This window comes from Schistocerca piceifrons, chromosome 4 (assembly GCF_021461385.2).
Source record: "Schistocerca piceifrons isolate TAMUIC-IGC-003096 chromosome 4, iqSchPice1.1, whole genome shotgun sequence".
Lineage (NCBI taxonomy): Eukaryota > Metazoa > Arthropoda > Insecta > Orthoptera > Acrididae > Schistocerca > Schistocerca piceifrons.
Genome location: NC_060141.1, coordinates 138431548 through 138455927, shown reverse-complemented (window position 1 = coordinate 138455927; position 24380 = coordinate 138431548). Strand labels below are relative to the sequence as shown.

The following is a 24380-nucleotide window of genomic DNA, read 5'->3' as shown; positions in this document are numbered from 1 at the left end:
AAGACAACAAAAACAATACACAACAGGTCTGATGCTCATTACAAGACTGAGAATGAGTAGATGATGATGAAAATTTTCAGGTACATAAACCAAGTTAAAGTGAATACTTTAAGAATTGCAGAAATAAATATATGGATAAAGATGGGATTTTATGTAAACCCTTGTCTTATGCTAACCAATCAAGTGCTTTAGCCACTAAGCCACCTTGGTACAGCAGTTCACAGAACTGCATGAATTACCCTGCCTCCCTCCTCAATCCAAAATCTAACGATCATTCCAGTCTATTCTAAATTCCTCCTAACACATGAATGAAATTGCTGAGGCTGTCCATAGTTCCTCAACATCAAACTTAAATGAAGGATCCAGCCTTAAACCCAGGTGCAGGTACTTGTACAAATGAAATGACATAACTTCAGAGACTTTACTGGTCTCATACTGATGGCTTAGTGGTTAATGCATCTGCCTAGTAAGCAGGAGACCCAGCTTTGATTCCTGGCCTTGGATCAAATTTTCACTCGCTGCTTCAGTCTACATACATAAAATCATGTCTGTATGAGACCAGTAAAGTCTTTGAAATTGCATCATTTCATTGGTAAAAGCTGGTATTGATCTGAATTAAATTTTGGATAGACAGTAAAGAGGTTATTCAAACAAAGGCCAACAACTTCAAGGAATTTCAGGCAAAAAAATTGACAAACGCTGAAAATACCTTATCAGAATAAAAGAAGAAAACATCTGTGAATGGATAAGAATTTCTGAGAGGAGACAGACAAGCTATCAACTCAACTGCTCCTTGTGGTTCTTCTGTATGAGAGAGAATGAACCTAGGCAATGGTTTTTATTTTGAATGATGTGAATAAAACTACTGTGAAGTTGTCTTGATCACAGCACAATACAAACAATACAAATATTTCATCACATAGCAGAAATGAGTAAAACTTCAAGATAGTTCCATCTAAACACATTTTTTTCTAAACCACAGACAAGTTTTTGACTTTAAATGCTACCATGGATTCGTTAACCATCTTTTACAGCCACCAATAAAATAGCTAGAAAGTAAATAATAATTGAGTCACCATGGAAATGCATACACATGACCCCCCCCCCCCTTTTTTTTTTTTTTTTTTTTTTTGCTGATCAGTGTGTTTCTTTGTTTAGCTTCCAATTGATACATATTTTGCATCAAGCATCTAATGTAGCCCCCATTTTCTAGACTGGTATACCTGTCAAGTGTACTTGATAGGTGAAATGGAGCAACAAAACCGCGCAGGCAAGCATGGCAGTAGGACCATCTGAGGAGAAATGAAATATGATTTTTTTCTATGTAAAAGGTCAGACTGGACTACATGTTCAAGTTGCCCATGCAAGTTTCAAGACTATGGCTATGAGATGTTGGAAAGAGCATTGTGGTTTGGTTTTAATTGTGCTAATTTGTAGTACAGTTAGTCATATCCTTTTGTTTTGAGTTAGTGTGTTCATTTGAAAACGAGGCAAATCATTAAGGAACACCACCACTGAACAATTCATTGAACTTTATGGATCAGAACATTTTTTTTAATTAAAAAGGAAGTAGTGCCACAGTTGAGGAAACCAAGATGCTACTTCCATAAAATTGATGAAAAAAAGCAAGTAAAAAGCCTACCATGGTTAATATGTAATCTTCAGTTGAAACCATGGTTACAGCTGAAGTTGAACACCTCTCAGGAGTACCATAGCATACATGGATTGGAGCCATATTTAGTGGAGGTATACATTTCCAGGTAAATCTGTTCAGATAGAAGTGAGAGGCAAACCAGAAAATGTGTAGAACCCTTTAGGATGGCACTGTATCAAGGTGAAGATGGCATAATTGCCAAGGTCTCTGATGTGGTACATAATGTATCAATTTGAATTTTAATTCACAGCCATTTCAGTAGCGGCATTTGATGATTCATAACCTGTATGTGCTGAACATAATAATTATGGCAGTAAACAGGAACAAAACGCTTAATAAATAAATACACGATCACAGCACTAGAGGTAGAGAGAGACCCCACATCATATCTCATAGAACAATATGGCCTGGGATACAAAAGGACTGCTGTCAATGGTCTCTTGCATGCGTGAATTGTCAAAGCTTACTAGGCAGATGCATTAACCACTAAGCCATCAGTATGAGACCAGTAAAGTCTCTGAAATTATGTCATTTCATTTGTACAAGTACCTGCACCTGGGTTTAAGGCTGGATCCTTCATTTAAGTTTGATGCTGAGGGACTATGGGCAGCCTCAGCAATTCCATTCACTTGTTAGAAGGAATTTAGAGTAGACTGGAATGATAGTGAGAATTTGGATTGAGGAGGGAGGCAGGGTAATTCATGCAGTTCTGTGAACTGCTGTACCAAGGTGGCTTAGTGGCTAAAGCACTTGATTGGTTAGCATAAGACAAGGGTTTACATAAAATCCCATCTTTATCCATATATTTATTTCTGCAATTCTTAAAGTGTTCACTTTAACTTGGTTTATGTATCTGAAAATTTTCATCGTTATCTACTTATTCTCAGTCTTGTAATGAGCATCAGACCTGTTGTGTATTGTTTTTGTTGTCTTATCTGCTATGTGTACAAATCATCATTTATTTTCTTCCTCCATACGCTACCTTTTCATTTTTCCGGTCAACTCTTTTCTTACAAGCAACATTTCCATATGTTTTTCTTTATTGTGTTGGATAAAAGATACATTTAAGTGTGATAATGTAAATAGATCTGTCCACAGCAAACATATACTAAAAGCAGTAATGCTCCTATGTATGGAGAACAGACATACTGAGTGAGAAAATAAATTCCGTCTGATTGAACTGCTTCAGAGAGCATTTGTCATTTCAGAGAGCATTTGTCATTGTTCTGATGGAAGGTGGAAGTCAGAGGTTTGTGGTCTGTGTAGATTGTGAATATTCTTGCCTCCAGCTGCATTCGGAAATATTTCACAGATGTGCAGATTGCCAACATTTCCCAGTAGTATGTGCTCCATTGTTACTAAGCTGGAGACAGTTTCTGAGAGTATTTTGAGAGTAGAAAGCAAGGAGCTGCCAGGCCTCACTGCAGTGCTGCACCAATGGCTATCTGGCTAGCATTCACCATAAGCACGAGGGTGCATCTAAAGCAGGATGAGTGAGAAGCTTGGCCTCAGTTGTGCTCCTCTTGGCAGCCTTGACGGCATCTGTCATCATCTGCAATCACTGCACAGATACCCTTCCTTTTGTTTTTGGATTGGCCAGAGCTGCTGTAAGTGGTTCTTGAAGTTCTGCAGCGTATGGCAGATGGCAGTGGTAGAAATTGAGCACCCCAAGTAACCTACATAATTCTTTGGCTGTCTCTGGACCAGAAATGTCCAAAATAGAACTTCATTTGGTGTGAATCCATTGAAGAAATAAGGTGGGTCAAAAATGTTATATCTAGTTATCCAAACAAGCGCTTAGAGATGTTCAAAACAATGCCATATGTGTCAGGGTGCTCAAAACTTCCAGTGAGATGCTGCTCATGTTTCTCTGGTGCTGCTGAGAAGACAACTATGTCATCAAAGTATGCAAAACAACATGGTACTCCCCATAACACTGAGTCAATGAATCATTGCCATGTTAGTGTGGCATTTGTCAGGCTGAAAGCCATGACTAAGCTTTCAAACATACAAAAAGGCATTATAATGGCCATCTTTGGAGTGTCTTTCTCACCAACCAGGGTCTGCATGTTTGCTTTGGGACAATCTAGCAAGCTAAATACCTGTTTCCCACACAATGCATGGTTATAGTCTTGTAGCAGACAGAGGCACTGGGTAATGGTCTGCAATCATTCTTGTCTTTAAAGCATGGCGCTAGCAACGTGGATGTCACACACTTTTTTTTTATGGACTAAAAGCAAATGTGATGACCATGATCATTTAGGCAGGCAGATGATCCTCTTGGTTAGAATAGTGTCAAACTCTAACTTAACAGTAACATACTGGTCAGGAGCTAATCGTCTGTGCCTGTATGAAATCGGCGGGACTACCATCGTATCACACTGTACCTGTTGCAGAGCCTCCAGCACCCTCTTGAGAGCAGGGAATTAAGTGAGCAACTTGGCATACCCTTTTCCTGTGGCCTGGGTCACCTTGGCATCATATGAGGCAGCATGACACTGGAACCCAGTGGTGGACAGCCTGGTCACGGTTCCAGTAGCTGAGCATTTTTGACATTGGGCATCAAATGGTAATGCACTGAGAGGCCTGTGCCAATGATAGGCTCTGTCATAAGTACAATTATGAAGCTCCATACCAAAGCAAGCCTCAGTCCCAGGTCCAGTTCCAAGTGCTGCATTCTGTATGTTATGTCACTATAGCAGAGCTGTTAGTGGCTGACAGTTGAAATACAGTGGCCGGACAGTACATATCATCCTGCACTTTGGCAACATATTGATGATCCAAGTGAGTAATTACTAAAACAAAATTTGTGGAATCAGACATCATACCTGCACAAAGGAAGCTCACATCAGTGTCTGCAAATTATAGTGCAGGGTTGTGAGGCCAGAATGGTGATAGCTGTACCCCCAGTCTTGAGATGCAGGTACATCCATCTCTGACATGTTCCTGTTATTTAATGAGACATGATTGAGTGTGTAAAATGTATTCTCACCGACAAATCGTGTCAGGGTCACCACTGTTGTAGGTCTTGCGGTGTGGGAGGCTTGAGACTTTAATTTCATGTTCTTATTGTGGAATAATTTTGTGCAGGTGTCTACTGTATTTAATACATTTTATATCTGTAATTAGAGTGCTTTTAAATTGCAGCAATCACAAGGAAATATGAAAATACAATTAACATAAACTGGAGAAAACAATTCATTGATAGATGCTAAGAGCAAGAATCTCAGAAAGTAGTCAGTAATGGAAAAGTCTAAAATATATCTCTTAAAACCATAGAACATCTGTGACAATATCACGGAGTTGGCTCCTAGTGGCCAGTGCACAAACTCAGTTGATATGTAGGAAGCAACCTGCTTATCATGCGATGACAGCTGAATGACTGCCAGTCGCCACAGCTCCATGTATGCATAAGTTATTAAGATCTTAAATAATTCTTTCATCAGTGTTCATAATTACCCACCTCTTCTTCCCCATCAACCCCATATTATGTTTTGACTGTTTCTGCCTAAGACTTTACTTGGTAGCAGTTCTATTAATTGACTTCCATCACGGAAATGACTAAATTGTGTATTTAAGCAATGGAAAATCTGGATGGAAAATGACAATGACTACCTGCAGACATGTTGAGACCACCACCATCCACTCCAGTCTGGTCACAAACATCACCTATCCTATCATAGGTAGGGCTGTCTGTGAGCATGACAACCAACAATCTGTCTGACTGTATGAATGGCCATCAACAAATTGTTGCCAAGAAACAGCTGGACCACCCAGTTGCTGAACACACTGCTCAACACAACATTCTTCATTTTAATGGTTGCTTCACAGTCTGTGCCCTCTAGATCCCTTCCACTAACACCAGCTTTTCTGTATTGTGCAGGTGGGTATTTACTCTGCAGTATATTCTGTTTTCTTGTAACTCTCCTGGCCTCAACCTTCGTTAGTCATTGCACTACACCTACATATCCCCTTCCATGTTCCTACTCCGGCACTACGCAGTCCTCTAGTCCGCCAAAGCATCCTCAGTCTTTTTACTTCTCTCCATTTCCACCCCCCCTCCCTCTGCCCATAACTGTAGTACTCCCTCTCTACCTCATCCCAGTCAGTCTCTATCTCTCCTTGTATGCTCCCACAAGCAGACTTTACTGTCTCCCACCACCCACTCCTACCCTGCCATCCCTCCCCCTTCCCATCCCAGTCTTCTCCATACCCCCACCACCCGGACTGCTTCACCCATCATGTGGTACTGCTTGCAGTCTGGCCTAGGCAGCCAGAGTCTATTGCTCATGTGTGTCTGCCTCTGTGTGTGTGTGTGTGTGTGTGTGTGTGTGTGTGTGTGTGTGTGTGTGTGTGTGTATTGTCTAATTCTGATGAAGGCCTTTTTGGCAAAAAGTTTACTTGTTTATCAGTCTTTTTGTTTTGCCTGTCTGTAACTCAACATGCCCACTAGTAGTAATCTATCCTTTTCATAATAAATCATGTGTTTGTCACTCTCATCACTGCAATGAAAATTCTGGACCTTGGATGTAGGCCTGCTCGAATTAGTGTGAATTCCTTGATACTAGCCTGATGAGAATAAGGAATCCTATTTACTTTGCTGCTTTATGCAAGTATTCAGAGCTTGTAATGAATACTCTTGTAATGCATTAGCATGTAAATGACTGAAATAATTTTCATTGTGTCAAAATTTTCAGGATCCAGTGCCTTTTGTTTTAAATGAAACAGTAGATGCAACTAAGAGCTCTCCATTTTGCACACAAGAGCTAATTGCTGGAATAACGTATGGACAAGAGGACTGTCTGTATCTCAATGTATATACTCAGAAGGTGAGTGCAAAACAATTCACATATAATACTCTAAACCAGTTTGAGCAGGCAAAGTTGAGGTGTTTTGTGGTAATTCAGACTGCAGAAACTGTTTCATAGGTAAGTCCATTTAAATCAACCAACCACTCATCCATTCATTCATTCATATCCTGTGTTTTGTAAATCCCACTGTCCCACATAGCCTACAGGGATGCGGAATAAGCCATATTATAAATTAACAGACAGAAGCAGTAATTATAAGCTACTTTTGTGATGGATAATAACAAGCAATTTGTGCTAATGTATTGCTCAATGCATCCTCCATGTAGTGCATCTTGTTTTCTCGTATCATTGACAGAGCACTAAAAATAATTTGCTAGTATAAGACCTTAATTCAAGCTAATATAGGAAATCTTAAACAGAGAGCTTAGAAACCTAAATTTTTTGAAAAGCAAAAAAGTAAATAAGAATAATCAGAACAAGCTACTAATTATGTTTATATTCCATCTTAACTAAACGCCAATTTCTGTAAACCCATAAAGCAGGAGAGTCTTTAACAGTGTAGAATGAATTAAGCACTAATAAGGAGAATCAGAAACTTCAGTGTAGTTTGTAAAGGATGATAACAACAAATTATGGCTAGTGGTAATCTGCTCACACTCAAAATTATGGTAGTTAAATCCAGATTACTCTATATAAATTATATGTAAATTAGGTGTAAAACAAGTCCTTTGAAAAACACCTGTGCTTCTCCTCTTATGCTGTTCAGTTGCTGTTTTATCTAACACATCATTAAAGCATTTATGTATATATTCTGACAAATCCAAAACATGTTTGTTATGAACACTAGTGTAAGTGGAGTTACCAAACTTGAACCCCATACTCTGATAACTTTCAAAGGGACTGGTGAATAAGGCACTCTTTTTACTTTATATTTGAATACCTAGGGACTTAAATTTCCTACCTGATATCTACCAGTAACCTGTTGTAGACTTCAGCACCAGATTATAAGGCTCAATCCTGAACCCTAGATAGAGATGCATTGTCTATATGAGACTTAGTTTCATTTTTAATATTATGGCTGTGGACTGAATAGTTCAACCTGAATTCACACTTGTTGTTAACCACAAATACAATTAGGGAGCAAATTTATTGGCAAGTAAGCTTGTCCTTGACAAGGCATGCACAAGGTGCTCAGTATCAACTTCACCTAACATTCTTATTGCATGCTCATGCAGAATAAATGTACATTTTTAGAAGTTAGCTGCATTGCTCCAGAAGACTATGCTTTTTTTGTATATATGTGTGATGTGTGTGTGTGGGGGAGGGGGGGGGGGGTTGATGCCTACCACAAATTTTTCTCCTGGGCCAAACTTTTCATCTCAGAGTAGCAACTGCAACCATCTTCTATTATTTGCTGGATGTATTCCAGGCTCTGTCTTCCTCTACAGTTTTTAACCTCTACAGCTCCCTCTAGTATCGTGGAATTTATTCTGTGATATCTCAACACATGTCCTATCATCCTGCCCATTCTTCTTGTCAGTGTTTTCAATATATTCCTTTCCTCCCTGTTTCTGCAGAGAACCTCCTCATTCCTGACCTTATCAGTCCACCTCATTTTCCTTCTATAGCCTCACATCTCAAATGCTTTGATTATCTTCTGTTCCAGTTTTCCTATAGTCCATGTTTCACTACCACCCAATGCTGTACTCCAAACATATGTTCTCAGAAATTTCTTCCTCAAATTAAAACATATGTTTGATGTTAGTTGACTTTTCTTGGCCAGGAATATCCTTTTTGTAAGTGGTTGCCCTTTTTTATGTCATCCTTGCTCAAACCATCATGGGTTATAATGCTGCATAGGTAGCAAAATTTGATAACTTCATCCACTCTGTGATCCCCAATTCTGATGTTAAGTCTCTCATTGGTCTCATTTCAGATACTTCTTATTACTTTTGTCTTTCCTCGATTTACTCTTAAGTCCATATTCTGTATGCATTAGACTGTTCATTCCAGTCAACAGCTCCTATGATTCTTCTTCATTTTTACTGAGGATAGCAATGTCATCAGTGAATCTTATCAGTGATGTCATTTCATACAGAAATTTATTCCTAATCTTGAACCTTTACCCTGTTTCCATCATTGCTTCTTTGATGTAGAGGTTGAACAGTAGGGGCAAAAGTCTACATCCCTGTCTTAAACTATTTTAATCTGAGCACTTCATTCTTTGTCTATCAATATGATTAGTCCTTGTTGGTTTTTGTATATACTGTGCATTATCCAAATTTCCCTGTAGCTTACCCCTATTTTTCTCAGAATTTTGAACATCTGGAACAATTTTACGTTGTAGAACACTTTTTCCAGGTCAACAAATCCTATGAACATGTCTTGATTTTTCTTTAGTCTTGCATCTGTTATCAACTGCAACATCAGAGCTGCCTCTCAGGTGCATTTAGCTTTCCTAAAGCCAACCTGATTGTCATCTAATAGATCCTGAGTTTTCTTTTCCATTCTTCTGTATGTTTTTTTGTTAGTAACTGAGATGCATGAGCTGTTAAGCTGAATGTGTGATAATTCTCACACTTGCAGTCTTTGGAATTATGGGGATGGTGTTTTTCTGGAAGTCAGATGGTACATCAACAATGTAGGAAAAGACAGACTGCTTCTTACTATGAAGAAGACGTGTTAAGTTGCAGGCAGGCACATTTAAAAGACACTTACATAAAGCTTTTGCCCACAGCCTCCATCAGCAAAAGAGAAACACACACCATTTGTACACACAAGCAGGACACATGACCACCATCTCCAGTATCTTGGCTCTGAGCACTACGGGACTTAACATCTGAGATCATCAGTCCCCTATAACTTACAACTACTTAAACATAACCAACGTAAGGACATCACACACATCCATGCCCGAGGCAGGATTCAAACCTGTGACTGTAGCAGTCGCGCGGTTCTGGACTGAAGTGCCTAGAACAGCTCGGCCACCGCGGCCGGCTCCAGTATCTTGGGGCGGAATGCAACTATCACTTGATATGGAAGCTGCATTCTGGAAGGAGTGGGGGTGGGGAAGGGATAGTAGTGTATGGGTGGGGAAAGAGATGAATGGTGTCTGGTGGAGTGTGCAGTGACTACAGTGCCAAGTGCAGCATCAGGAGGTTGTGGGGCAGGGAGGTGGGGAAAAAGGAGCAAAAAAGGAGAGGAGCTGTTTATGAGGGAGGAGTGAGATAATTAGTGGAGGCCTTCTGCCAGGTAGTCATTGTGATTCTTGATTCATAGAACAGGTAATATCCATATACAACCTCAAAACAAATCCTAACCTAATCGTCTACCAGTAATGAAAGGTTCCACCACTGTTGTTATGATGGCCTCTGCCAGTTATCTGACTGCTCCACCTATGAACTCTGCCAGAATGATCCCATCCCAGAATCCCAACGCAAGCTCCAATCCCTGCTTAAAGCCTGTGGTAAAGCCATTCCCAGAATCTCTTTCCCTGAAGCCATTTCCCTCCTCAACCCTATGACACCCCACAAACCCACCTTGTACACGCTTCTCAAAATCCACAAACCTAACAATCCTGGAACCCTGTTGTGGCTGGTTGTTGTGGCCCCACTGAAAGAATTTTGGTCCTCATTGACCAACACCTCCAACCAATTGCCCATAATCTAGCCTCCCATGTCAAAGACACTGACCACTTCCTTCACCGACTCTCACCATCCGCACTTCTTTACCTCCTGGATCCCTGTTCGTCACTGTTGATACCACCTTCCTGTACACCAACATCCCTAATGCCCATGGTCTTACCACTGTTGAACACTACCTTTCCCAATGTCCTTCAGACTCCAAACCCACTACCTCATTCTACCTCTTACTATCTTTATTCTAACCCACAACTACTTCTCCTTTGAAGGGAAAATATATAAACAAATCCACAGCACAGCAATGGGCACCTGTATGGCAGCCTTCTCTGATAACCTTTTTATGGGCCATCTAGGAGAGGCCTTCCTAGCCTCCCTAAACACTAGTTTGGTTCAGGTTCATTAATGATATCTTCATAATCTGGACTAAGAGCCAAGACACCCTATCTTTTTTCTTTCATCCTCGACATCTTCTCTCCTAACCACTTCACATGGCCCTCCACTTTCCTAGATGTTGGCCTCCTCCTTTCTAATGGCTCCATCCACACCTCTGTCCACATTAAACTCACCAACCACCAACATTACCTGCATTTCATCAAATCCCTCCCATACAGCCTGGCTACTCAGGGACAGTATATCTGCAGTGACAAGAACCCCCTTGCTCAGTATGCTGAAGGTCTCACAAAGGCCTTCACAGACAGCCACTATTCCCCTGACCTAGTCCACAAACAGATCTCCATACCATTTCACTTCACACTCCCAGTCCTCTCACCACCCTCAAGCACCAGCCACAAAGGAACGTCCTCTTTGTCTCACATTATCACCCTGGAGGCCAGGGCTTTGATTACCTATCATCATGTCCTGAAATGAGGGACATCCTATCCGAGATATTTCCTACCCCTGACAAAGGAGTGTTCTGTCACCCAGTCAACCTCCACAACATCCTAGTCCACAATTATGCTGCTCCCATTAACAACCCCTTTCCACAAGGGTCATATCCCTGTGGAAGACCCAGGTGCAAGACCCGACCAATCCACTCACTCAGCACTTCCTATTCAAGTTCTGTCATCACAGGTTTATCCTATTCTGTCAGGGGCTGGACCACCTGTGAAAGCAGCCATGTCATTTAGCACCTCTGCTGCAAACATTGCACTGCTTTTTATATCTGTATGACTACCAACCAGCTGTCCACCAGGATGAACAGCCACTGTCAAACTGTGGCCAAGGGCAAAGTAGAACATACTGTGGCACAACATGCAGCTGGACATGTCTTACTTGATTTCAATAGCTGCTTCACTGCCCAAGCCATCTTGATTCTTCCCTCCATCACCAGCTTTTCTGAACTGCACAAATAGGAGTTATCCTTACAGCACATTCTGCACTACTGTAATTATCCCGGCCTCAAACTGTGATAACATTCTGTCACCTCACCCTTCACCCAACAGTTTCCACTCCCTCTGTCCTATCATCTCCTCCCTATTCTCATATCCAACCCTGTTTATTTGATGCCCTCTGCCAAGGCACCCACCCATCTTTCCTCACTCCTCTCCTTTTTTGCTCCTTTTTTTCCCACCTCCCTGCCCTGCAACCTCCTGATGCTGCACTTGGCACTGTAGTCACTGCACACTCCACCAGACACCATTCATCTCTTTCCCCACCCATACACTACTATCCCTTCCCCACCCCCCCACTCCTTCCAGAGTGCAGCTTCCATATCAAGTGATAGTTGCATTCCGGCCCAAGATACTGGAGATGGTGGTCATGTGTGCTGCTTGTGTGTACAAATGGTGTGTGTTTCTCTTTTGCTGATGGAGGCTGTGGGCAAAAGCTTATGTAAGTGTCTTTTAATTGTGTTTTTTTACAACTTAATGTGTCTTCTTTATGGTAAATAGCAGTCTGTCTCTTCCTACATTGCTGATATTCCTACCTGGAGTTTCCGTTGTTAGTTGGTACACCGTCAGAGTCATACATCCTACACACTAGCATGACTAGTCATTTTGTTGCTACTTGCCCCAATGATTTTAGAAATTCTGATGGAATGTTAAGTATCTGATATGGCTTATTTGATCTTAAGTCATTCATAGGTCTTTTAAACTATGATTCTAATTCTGGATCCTCTATGTCATTCCTGTCACCTCCTGTTTCTTCTTCTGTTGCATCATCAGACAAGGTGTCCCCTCATAGAGACTTTCAGTGTACTCTTTCCACCTATCCACTCACTCCTCTGCATTTAACAGTGGATCTGTCATTGCACTATTAATGTTACTGCTCTGGCTTTTAATTTCACTGACACTTGTTTTGATTTTTCTTTATGCTGAGTCAGTCTTTCCGACTATCATTTCTTTTTTCATTTCTTCACAATTTTCATGCTGCCATTTTGCCTTACTTCCTCTGCACTTCCTGCTTATTTCATTCCTAAGTGACTTGTATTTCTGCATTCTTGAATTTCTTTTAATATTTTTATACTTCCTTCTTTTGTCGATCAACTGAAGTGTTTCTTCTGTTATTCATGGTTTCTTCGCAGTTAACTTCCTTGTACCTAAATTTTTTCCCACTTCTGTGACTACCAATTTTAGATATGTCCCTCCCTCTTCCACTGAACTGCCTACTGAGCTGTTCACTATTGCAGTATTTACAGCCTCAGAGAACTTCATGCTCATCTCTTCCTTCCATAGTATTTCCATAACTCATTCTATGTGCATTCATTCTTCCTGTCTAGTCTTTTGAACTCCAGCCTACTCTTAATCTTTACTAAATTGTGGTCTGAGTCTATATTTGTTCTTGGGTGTGCTTCATAATCCAATATCTGATTTCAGAATATCTGCCTGGCCATAATGTAATCTAAATGGAATCTTCCTGTATCCCCTGGCATCTTCCAAGTATACCTCCTTCTCTTGTGATTCTTGAACAAAGTGTTTGCTATTCCTTACTGATATTTGATGCAGACCTCAATTAGTCTTCCAACTCTCTCATTCCTACAAGCAATTCCATACTCTTCCATAACCCTTTCTTCTACTCCCTTTCCTACAACCACATTCCAGACATCCATGACTATTAGATTTTCCTGTCCATTTATGTAATGAATTACCTGTTTGATATCCTCATGTAGTTTCTCCACCTCTTCATCCTCTGATAGCAACTTTAGCATATATTGAATTATTGTTATTGTTGTTTGGTTTCAATTCTGAAGAGAACAACCTTATCATTGAACTGTTCACAGTAACTCACTATCAGTCCTGCCTTCCTATTCACAATGAATTCTATTCCATCATGTCCATATTGAGTGGAAGAATACAAAGTACACTAGGAATCTAATTTAGTAGTCAACATTATCAGAGAGGTTTCAAAAAGAAAAGCAGGTAGAACAAAGCTTTTTGGGTAGCCTATCCAAGTGTTGGTACCACTTCTGGTTATTGTCCATATGGGTGCTTAGGACCTTCATACATGGAGTGCTCCTTGATCACTACTTCTGGTACCTGTAAGTCACTTTTATTTGCTGGAAAATGCATAATATATGTCTTTATAAAATTGAAAGTTAAGCTGTTTGGTACAAACCAGGTATAAGCCTGTTCCATTATTCAGTTTTTCTGGACCATGTTTGTTGGTTGACTCTGGCTGGATTTTTCATAGCAGAGTGGCAGATTAGGCCTTGTTCATGGACTTGAAATGTTTTGCTGCATTCATTCTTTGTGTAGCCACAGACATCCAGACATACGTGTTATGCGCTAAACTCTCAACGTGTACTGAATGTGCAGCTAGTATTTTTGTTCACACAAAGGAAATGGAAACACCATCTCAGCACCCCGTATTTTACCTCTAGTTTTTAATTCCAATATTTTTTTTCCCATCCTTTTAGTCAATATTTTACTCCTCAACATTTCTGGACTTAAGCTGACACAGTGGTTACCAATGTGCTATCTTTGACCTCCTACTCTCTCTAATGCACCCCACCCAACTTACCTTCGCCACCGCTTGCCCTCATAACAGGTTGGACCCTCGCATCCAATGGTCTGAGTGACCTGCTCTGCCTTTTTAATGTTCCCCATCCTACACTCCTCTTCCCCCCAAGCAAGGGTCTATTAGTTCCAAAAGTTAGGATAGTGTATGTGCAGTTATGGATACCTGTCAGCAGCACTGAAATTTCACCTACTGAATATAAGTACTGACAAGAATATACAGAATAAGATCATTATCATGCTGCATGCCTTCATTAATTTCGTGGACGTGAAGGTTCAGCTCTTCTAAAGCATACATCTTTATCTATGTACATAATCTGCAAACAACATGAAATGTGTGTTAGAGAATACTTACAATTGTACCACAAGTTAGGGTTTCTCTCCATTCCAGATGCATATGGTGTTGTAGTTCAGTAATAATAATTTTATAACCTCAAAGAATAAAAGTGAGCATTATTTTGGACTGATTTTTTTCTCTTGATAGCTACCTCAAGAAACTGCTAATAAAGATGCCACTGTTTTAGTTTGGATACATGGTGGATCTTTCAAATCTGGTTCTGGAAATGATCTAATGTATGCACCAGACTACATTATGGAGGTAGATGATGTAATACTTGTGACAATCAACTACAGGTTGGCAGCAATTGGTGAGCTTTAGAGATGCAGTTAACATTAACTTCTTTCTGTACTGTAAGGCATGTTATTCAGATTAGAGAAAAATACGTAGCTAAGATTGTTATTACTAGAACAATGCTTGTTGTTGATTAAAAACTCTAGATGATTTTGCCATATATTCTATTCAATTGAACAGAATATAAGAAACTGAAGATTCATATACTATGTCCATTCATAAATGAGAAAGGAAAACATCATTTTGATTTTTATATGTGCATTATGTAAATACAAGTGTCAGAGCCTGATGCAGACTAATAGAAATGAATGTTACAGAAGGGGTGTCATCTTCTGGCAGCTTCTAAAATAGAACTAACTGTAGAAAAGCTGTCAGATAACTACTTTTCTTTGATAGGCACTTTATGATAAAATTTTGGTAATAAGTCTCTGCCATAAAATTTCATTAACAGTATTTTCAGCCTCCTGGAAAAAAAACCACCAGTGTATTAACAAAATAAGTAATGTGTTATAGCATTCAGCTTTCTGTGTTCATTTATTTGTTGTGCTGTAATGTAATATCAGCCTTTTGCTTTCAAGATATATTTGCTTACTTGCTGTGTCATCTATTTGAAATTTTAGGTTTTCCTCTAGACTGTCTAATTTCCCCCCTTAAAACAATGAATTTCAGTCCAGGGGGTGGGGAAGATGTGGGGTTGGGGTGAGGGAGGGTTGGGGTGGGGAGCGGATGGGGTAAGGGCTATGCGGCACTGCCCCCCCAGAACTACATCTGTTCTTCTTTAATATCGAAAAGAAAGAAAAATTCTTTGCATATTTACCTGAACATAAGACCACCCTGAATATAAGATGACTGACCTTTTTTTTTTGAGGCTCTTTGAGAATTTAACACATTCTGACTAATCAAAATTACAAACTTTTATTCATGTAAGGGATCTACCTAAAAAGTTAACATTACACCTCTTCTAAATTTATATTATTTTTTTTTATTGCATACATTTTGATAATACATGGAGAAATAACATAAATAAAAAGAAATTGTTTACATTAATTTTTACCTCCACTGTCTTTTTTGTTTACTTAGCCTGTCATCTGTGGTATATGTATTTTCAGTCATCATCATCATCATGGGCATCATCCTTAAAAGGAAAACTGTGAATCTTATTTGTCCATTGTCACAAATATTTGGGTGTTTCTTCTGAATATGTTGTTATTTCTGAGGTTGTGGTTACTGTGGGATATGAGAACACAGCTGTTTTTCTCTGAACACACAGCTGATTTTGCTTATATCCTGACATGATAATGTTACAATGACACTTGCTTCCAAACACATCATCTGCCCACTGTTCTCTCATTGGGCCAGCAGCTGACACAACCTCAATTGTTCATTTCATACCTCCCGGTGAGTGTCGACAACACTGCTGCATAAAACATGTAAGTACACCACTGGTGCACATCTAGAATTTCAGTGCTGCCTGCAAACATGTATGTTATTAGTGAGTATTTGTTCAATTTTAAAGTCAGTTTGATTCTGAGTGCAAACAGGTTCAGGAAAACTGCAGTTTAAACATGTTAGGTGTTCATAAAAAGCCAGTGTACACAGAATACCTATCCATCATTGGGTGCATGACGAAATTTCTTCCTGTTCAACACTCCCTTCCCTGAACTCATTGTAGTTCTCAACCCTGCTGGGTACTGTTCCCCTTCCAACTTTCTCTATTGCTGTGCTTGAGAAACAGTGAAACATAGACAGTGCTATCTTCTAGGGTGCAGGTCATATGAACAACAGCAACTAATACAGAAATAAAAAATAGCAATCACTATTCAGTCCAATTCTTAAACTTTCACCCATCCTGCAATGTAGTGGCGTCTGTTGGTACTATCTCCAGAATGGGTCTTTTTGTTGTATTTTGTTATTATGACAACAATCACAGTTTGTTTAGTATCATTTTTTTCATTTGTTAAACGTTTCATTCTGGGTTAATTTTTCGTCTCATTTCATCTGAGAGCCATAATCTTGTTCTAAATCCGATTAAAAAGCTGGTAACAATTTTCTCCAGTATTCTAATTCGTGCACAGAGACCAAAATTCTCATTTACATCACCTTGGTAAATCATTACTTTCTCATAACCAAATAAAATATTGACATTGGTTCAGAATCAAGTAATGTTTTTTGAAGCACAAGATTTTTGCCTTTGAAGTTATCTTTACTTAAAAAGCAGAGTAAATGTATGTGCACAGTATCCATATATTTATGAGAACTTTTATTGCAAGGCTGTTCAGATACAAAAAAGTTTGCAAGTTGATTGAATTTAATGTTATTTCATCCTGTGTTTCTCAAAATTGTCAATTTTTAAGTAGATTGTTAGATTGTTGTAGCAGCTAGTTCATAGTTTCTCACATAGACTGTGTCCCTCTCACATGTCCCTTGCACTAGTCTAATATCATGTGATTGTTCAATGAAGGCTGATTCTGTATTGAGTACTTCAGCGTGTAGGGAAATCTCGAAATATTCAAATGCAAGAATTGTTTGATATGCCCTACCCTTCGGGATTGTTCAAAATAAATTTTTATGAAACCCTTGTAGCCAAGGCTTCATCTATAAATGTAGGACAAGTCATATATTAATCTATTAAAAAATGTAAAAACATTGACCTCAGCAGCAGTAGTTTAATCTGTGAATATAAGATGACCCCATATTTTTTAATGACAATTTTGGGAAAAAGCCTTGTCTTATAATCAGGCAAAATTGGTAGTTGGTATTATAACAGATTAAGAAAACATATTCATTTACTCTAGATAAATTGGTAATGCAAAGAAGAAGAAGAAGAAGTTGAGTGTTGGGATGTAGTTGGCCAGATATCTCCAATTTGCTTCAGATCATACATCAGTCAGTTCCCCAAAGGACATGAATGTCTGTTGCCATTAACGGTAGAGAGTTGCTTACCATATGGGGTAAGGAAATGATTCCTTCCATTTCTCATAGCATTTGTTTATCTAAGATTGGAGTGGAGTCCTGTTTGTTAGAAACAAAGTGTTTGGTTCCCAAACAAGTTATCCCAGTCATGCCTTTACCACAAGTCACATTCAGATTGTTGAAATGCTGTTAGACACCTTCTTGCATTGTTGAAAAAATGGCCCAGTTCCCCTTATATCCTTCACATAGGATCGTATTGGTTGTTATTAGGCACTGTAACTGAACATTGATTTTTCACTGACCTATTATTTTGTCCACTTCTCCTTTCTCCTACCCTGTGATATGAAACCCCAGGCTTTTTATTTCATTATTGGATTTCTCTCCTGCCATTTTTTTTTATTAAAAATCTTGTGTGTAGTACTTGGTTTTTAGAATTTGTTTTTAATGTAGTTTCAATAAGTCTTCTCTTTGATGTACAACAATTTGTTTGCAGGTGATAGTCTCCATTTTCCTCCATTTATGTTTAGATTCAAGCATGTCTGTCTTAAGTTAAAACTGTCTGCTCACATAAACCCTAGGTTGTGGAACTCATTAAAAATATGAAAGTGATGGAGCAAATGGAACTACTTGAGAATTAAGGGAGCCACTTCTTCAGTGTAGTACAAGTGTCTTCTGCCACTTGGTAGGAAAAGTTTTATTTCCTTATGTGATTATACATAATTGTAGAAATTAATTTCATTGAGAGAAAGCAACAGGTAGCATTATAGTAATTTGTTTCCAGAATCAATATGCAGGAGTGAAATTTCCACTCTGCAGCAGAGTGTGCACTGATATGAAATTTCCTGGCAGGTTAAAACTCAAACTCAGGACCTTTGCCTTTTGTGGGCAGGTGCTCTGCTGACTGAGTTACCCCAGAATGACTCATGACCCACCCTCACAGATTTACTTCCACCAGTAACTCATCTCTTAGTTTCCAAACTTCACAGAAGTTCTCTTGTGAAACTTGCAGAACTAGCATTCCTGAAAGAAATAACTTTGCAGAAACATGGTTTAGTCATAGCCTGAGGCTGAAATTCATTCTGGAAACATCCCCCATGCTGTGGCTGAGCCATTTCTCTGCAATATCCTTTCTTCCACGTCTGCTAGTCCTACTAGTTTCACAGGAGAACTTCTGTGAAGTTTGGAAAGTATGACTGAGCTACTCACAGAAATAAAGCTGCGAGGGCAGGTCGTGAAGTCATGATTTTGTAGCTGCATTGGTAGAGCTCTTGCTCACAAAAGCAAAGGACCCAAGCTTGAAACTTGGCCCAGCACACAGTTTTAATCTGCCAAGGAGTTTCATTAATATTCTGTTTTGGATCATGTGCTCTGTAAATGTTTTTCATCACCCCACCCCCTCCCCTTCCATTAAATTCTTTGCAAGTAATCTTACTGAACCATTATTTGTGACTGTGTGAGACAGTGTTGTTTTCTTGTAATTTAAACTTACATTTGGCCAGGTACTACTCTCTTGGCTGTTATTGTTGGATTTTAGTAATGGAACTGCTTCTCCTCCTTCAAGTATGACATTGTAGGCAGTTGTACCATTTAGTGAGGCTTTTGTAATTCGATTATCAGAGTTTTTTAAACTTGAGCTGCATATGAAACCAGTGGGGACTCTCCCCAACTTATTTGATAATTTGTGATCTGGTTTGGAACAGTACAAGCTATCACAGAGCAACAAATTGAAGCCAAGTCCTGTTTATTCTGTATCAGAGTTCCTCCAGTAACAACTGGAGTTCAGAATGTAAACACAAGAAACTGATACATTTATTGGCACACACTTCACAGATCAAATTACAGCTTACTCAGACTGGACCTGGGCTGGTGTTATAACATCAAGTTGAACACATATATTTCAGAATGACACAACACATATAAGATACAGAGTAAGTTGACAAGCAAGACATGTGCACACATTAACATTCAAATGAGCACTGAGTCCCAGTCTAGCGGCCGCTGCTCGGCTGGCCACTTAGGTGGCGCAGCAGCTGCATGGCTGGCAGACAGCGCCGCACGTAGAGGATGCGCATAATTGCGCAGCGGCGCTTTGAATGATCGGCGAGTCACAACACTTTTCCCCCCTTTGAAATTGTTGCACTGGTCCTGATGGAGGTGTCCTGGAGATGGCTAACATCCATAGGCATTGTTTGACTCACTGTAAAGTCTAGAGGAGGAGGCTTTCCGTACGGACGGAAGTGTCCCCAATGATAATGGCTCGAGATGACAAGAGACGTAGGGGTCGAATCTGCTGGGGCCCCATGCACCAATCTGCCCATTGTGGCAAGTCCAGTTGATATAACAGGACACATGGGTGATGTGTCGGCGTCCGTTGGAGGAGGAGGCGAGTAGATTGGCTCTGCATGGGCATGTCTCCTGGTGGCATCCGGTCTTGTGCTGGCATCGCGATGATGGTGAGAGGGCTGCGTTGTGAGTATTGAGATATGCCAAGATCCCGAGCGTCAGGTAGAGCCGAAGGTGGTGTAGTGGCATTCGGAACAGGCGTTGCCGGCACACGAGGCCGAAGCTGGTCCGAATGACGCACTGCAACACCCGTGTCCATCTGGATTTCATACAGGCGTCGGCCACGGTGTTGTAAGAAGTGGCCCGGGCTCCATTTTGGCCGCCTGCCATATCCCCATACCCAGATGAGGTCGTCGGTGGTGAACTGGCCAAGTGAAGGCACCCGCGGCCGTGAGGTGGAAGGCCGCAGAAGATGAAGTAGTGTGCAGGGCTGTCGGCCACGTGAGAGCTCAGCCAGGCTGTGGTCGCCCATGGGGGTGAAATGGTAAGACGCCAGAAACTGGAGAAGCGCATCATCAGTAGCAGAAGAAGTCAGAAGTTTCTGCATCTGAGCCTTAAAAGTGTGGACCAGTCGTTCAGCCTCACCGTTTGATTGTGGATGGAATGGCGGGGCCGTGACATGCATAACGCCGTGACGAGCACAAAAATCCACAAATTCAGAAGAGGCAAATTGCGGACCATTATCAGTAACAAGAGTAGAGGGGAGGTCTTCCAAAGAAAAAATGCGGGCGAGAGCACTTGTGGTTGTCGCGGTGGTAGGCGACGTGCAACGGACAATGAAAGGAAAGTTAGAGTAGACATCAATTACAAGGAGCCAATAAGTACCTAAAAAGGGTCCCGCAAAGTCAGCATGAATGCGCTCCCAGGGCTTCTCAGGTGAAGGCCACGATGACAAAGATGACTTCGGGGCAGCGGCCTGTGACGCACAAGGGCTGCGGGCAGTGACCATGTGTGCTATTTCAGAGTCGATGCCAGGCCAGTACACATGACAGCACGCCAGATTTTTTGTGCGAGACACACCCCAGTGCCATTGGTGAAGGAGGCGCAAGACCGAAGCATGCAAAGACGCAGGTACCACAACACGCGGCGAAGCATTGTCAGTGGAAAGGAGGATAACACCATTTGGCTTAGCAACGAGAACGACAGGAGAAGACCACTCACTGGAAGTGACAGGAAGCAAGACCCCTGAAGTAGTGAGACGATCCAGCTCCCATTTTACCCGATCTCGAAGGGCCACAGGAATGGGACGAGCCCGAAAAAACTTAGGCCAAGCAGTGGGTTTGAGCGTGATATGAGCTTCAAAGTCGTTTGCACGGCCTAACCCAGGAGAAAAAAGGGACGAAAATGTCGTCGACAAGGAAGCAAATTGAGCATAAGGAATAGCATCAGAGACGATATTGACAGAGTCATCTATGGAGAACCCAAAAACGTGAAAGGCATTGAAACCAAAAAGATTTTCTGCGTTACTCTGGTCGACCACAAATATGGGAACAGTGCGAACGACGGATTTGTAAGATACGTCAGCATTAAATTGTCCCAAGAGAGAAATCTTCTGTTTATTGTGTGTCTGTAATTGCTGAATGAAAAGTGACAGGAGTGGAGAACCCAACTAAAGATACACCTGAGAATTAATTATAGTGGCAGCAGAACTGGTATCCACCTGCATGCGAACATTTCGACCAAGGATTTGGACATTGAGGAATAACTTCCCTGAAAGGGAAGAAGTGCAATTGACAGACAACACAGAAGCAGAATCAGCGTCATGTTCATGACCAGGTATGCGGTCAGATTTTCAAACAGATGACTCATGACCTTTCTTTTTGCATTTGTGACACACGGCCCAATGTTAGGGACAATCCTCGCGTGAATGTTTCGTAAAACACCGCGGACATGAAGGAAGTTGCCAGGGGTTTTGCTGCAGTTTCTTAGTGGGTTGTTTACGGTTAGGCCGAGGCTGCACGTGGGAGCGCACTGCGGCCACGTCAGCTGGCGGGGATGCGCCACACGCGTCATCAACAGCGCACAGAGGTTGTATTTCTCCGACATCACCCCACGCCTCTATTTGCGCCCCAGCGGCGTGAGAAATTTCAAAAGACTGCGCAATGGAGAGAACTTCATCTAGAGTCGGATTTTCCAACTGAAGAGCACATTGCCGAACTTCTTTGTCAGGTGCCGACTGGATAATAGCATCCCGTACCATGGAATCGGCATAGGATTCTTTGTTAATGTCAGTAACAAATTGACACTTTCGACTGAGACCGTGAAGTTCAGCAGCCCAAGCACGATAGGATTGAGGCGGCTGTTTTTGACAACAATAAAAGACAACACGAGAGGCTACCACATGCGTTTGCTTTTGAAAAAAGACAGACAGGAGTGAGCACATTTCAGCAAAGGACAAAGATGCAGGATCCTTCAAAGGAGCCAATTGCGACAACAACCGATACATTTGAAGTGAAATCCAGTAAAGGAACAGAGACTTACATGGTTGTTCATCCATGACATGAAATGCCAAGAAGTGCTGTCGAAGATGTTTTTCATAATCAGACCAGTCTTCTGCCATCTTGTCGTAAGGAGGAAAAGGAGGTACAGCCAACGACGAGAAACGCCCCGCATTTGACGCCGTGTCGAAATTGCGAATCGCCGCTGTTAGAAGCGTTTGCTGTTCAAGGAGACTTTGCAATAGTTGCTCGACAGTAGCCATGGAAACCTGTGGGTCAACAGTGAAAAGGAAAAATCCACTACCTCATCGCCAATTGTTATAATGTCAAGTTTAACACATATATTTCAGAATGACACAACACATATGAGTCACAGAGTAAGTTGACAAGCAAGACATGTGCACATGTTAACATCCCAGTCTAGCGGCCGCTGCTCGGCTGGCCGCTTAGGTGGCGCAGCTGCTGCATGGCTGGCAGACAGCGCCGCACGTAGAGGACGCGCGTAATTGTGCGGCGGCGCTTTGAATGATTGGCGAGTCACAACAGCTGGCTAATATGCAGAAGTCTGGCATGGCCTCATCAGAAGATGCTTGTGATTACAAGCATGATCTGGGCAGTGTTGCCACAGTGGTTGATGTGGGCTGGTGTGTTGGCCAGCCTTGATGTAGGTTTAGGCTGTTTTCCACATCCCACTAGGTGAATATGAGGCTGAACCCACATCCTACCTCAGATATGTGCTGTGCAAACATTTAGAAAAAGTTCTCACACTTCCACATGGAACTTACTTTAGACACAGACAGATGGAGTACATTGATTCTTACACTGGCATTTCAACAGGAGAAGCAATCAGACGATCCCTACGCAACAGTGCATCTGGACCACAGTGATTGACTGGTATGGTAAGCAATAGCTTTACAGGAGTGTGTGGCAGATCCTGTCTAAGATTTACTAGCACATTAGCAGTATGGTCAGCCTCTGTACTTTCTCAACCTGTGACTTACCTGCTCTTACCTGCAGTGCATACAGTCATGCGTTATTTGCTACCCTGTGAATTCTCTCTCTGTATAAAGGCATAAAACTAACATGTGGGAATAAAGGTTTGCCACTACTAAAGAAAATACTAAAGTTCTGGTAAAAATCAAGTACTTGGTGGCTATAATTAAACATGTTCTATTTAACACATTATAACACTGAAACTAATTCCACACAAGTACTGAACTTGGTAGCATTAATATCCAGAGTATGGGGTGCATGATTTCCATGCATCACAGCACCATCATCCAGCTCCAACTATGGCCACTAGGTGCTGTGATCAGTCATCATAATTCATAGTCTCACAAACCTGACCAGTTGCAGTGAACTTGTTGATGTGTCAACATGACCTTGAACAAAAGGAGCAGGGCATTATTGGTGAAATTCTATTATCAAAACAACAGTAATGTTGTAGCTGCACTTCGAGAATAATGCCAGTGGAAAGGATTACAGAAGGGTCCTCTTTCTCCACCTGCTGTGTGGAGCATGATGAAGTAGTTCAGATCAACTCGAGAACTGGGTGTTGCTCTGGGGAAGAGGCTGACGACTAGTTGAACCACAGGTGGTTGATGAAATCGCTGTTGCACACAACACTGCATGCAATTCCTGATTATCAGGCTGTGTGCGTGCTGTTTTTATGACAGTTGAACATCCCATGGTCCACTGTAAGGAAGGTGATATCAACCATTCTAAAGTGGTATCTGTACAAGATCCATATCATACGTCAGCTTGCACCACAGGATGCACAACGACATGTTGACTTCAATCTCCAATTTCTCACAAGGATTGAAGTTGATGAGGGCTGGCCCTGGACCATCCTGTGGACAGATGAAGCTCATTGTTCTCTGACAGGCAAGGTGAACACACAGAATTGCCGAGTGTGAGGATCTTCACCCCCAGTCACTGGGCATGAAGTTCCTCTGTTTGGTGAATGTGTCACCATATGATGTGGCTTCATGGCTAT

At 41.2% G+C, this 24380-nt stretch overlaps 1 protein-coding gene across 1 annotated transcript in view; it reads left to right on the top strand.

Moving 5' to 3' along the window:
* LOC124796307 (cholinesterase 1-like) overlaps positions 1-24380 on the top strand; it is a 248441-nt gene that overhangs the window by 113648 nt on the left and 110413 nt on the right. Inside the window, exons 3-4 of the mRNA XM_047260433.1 lie at positions 6352-6483; positions 14544-14706. Coding sequence (XP_047116389.1) covers positions 6352-6483; positions 14544-14706 — 295 coding nt within the window. The remainder of the gene's footprint in view (positions 1-6351; positions 6484-14543; positions 14707-24380) is intronic.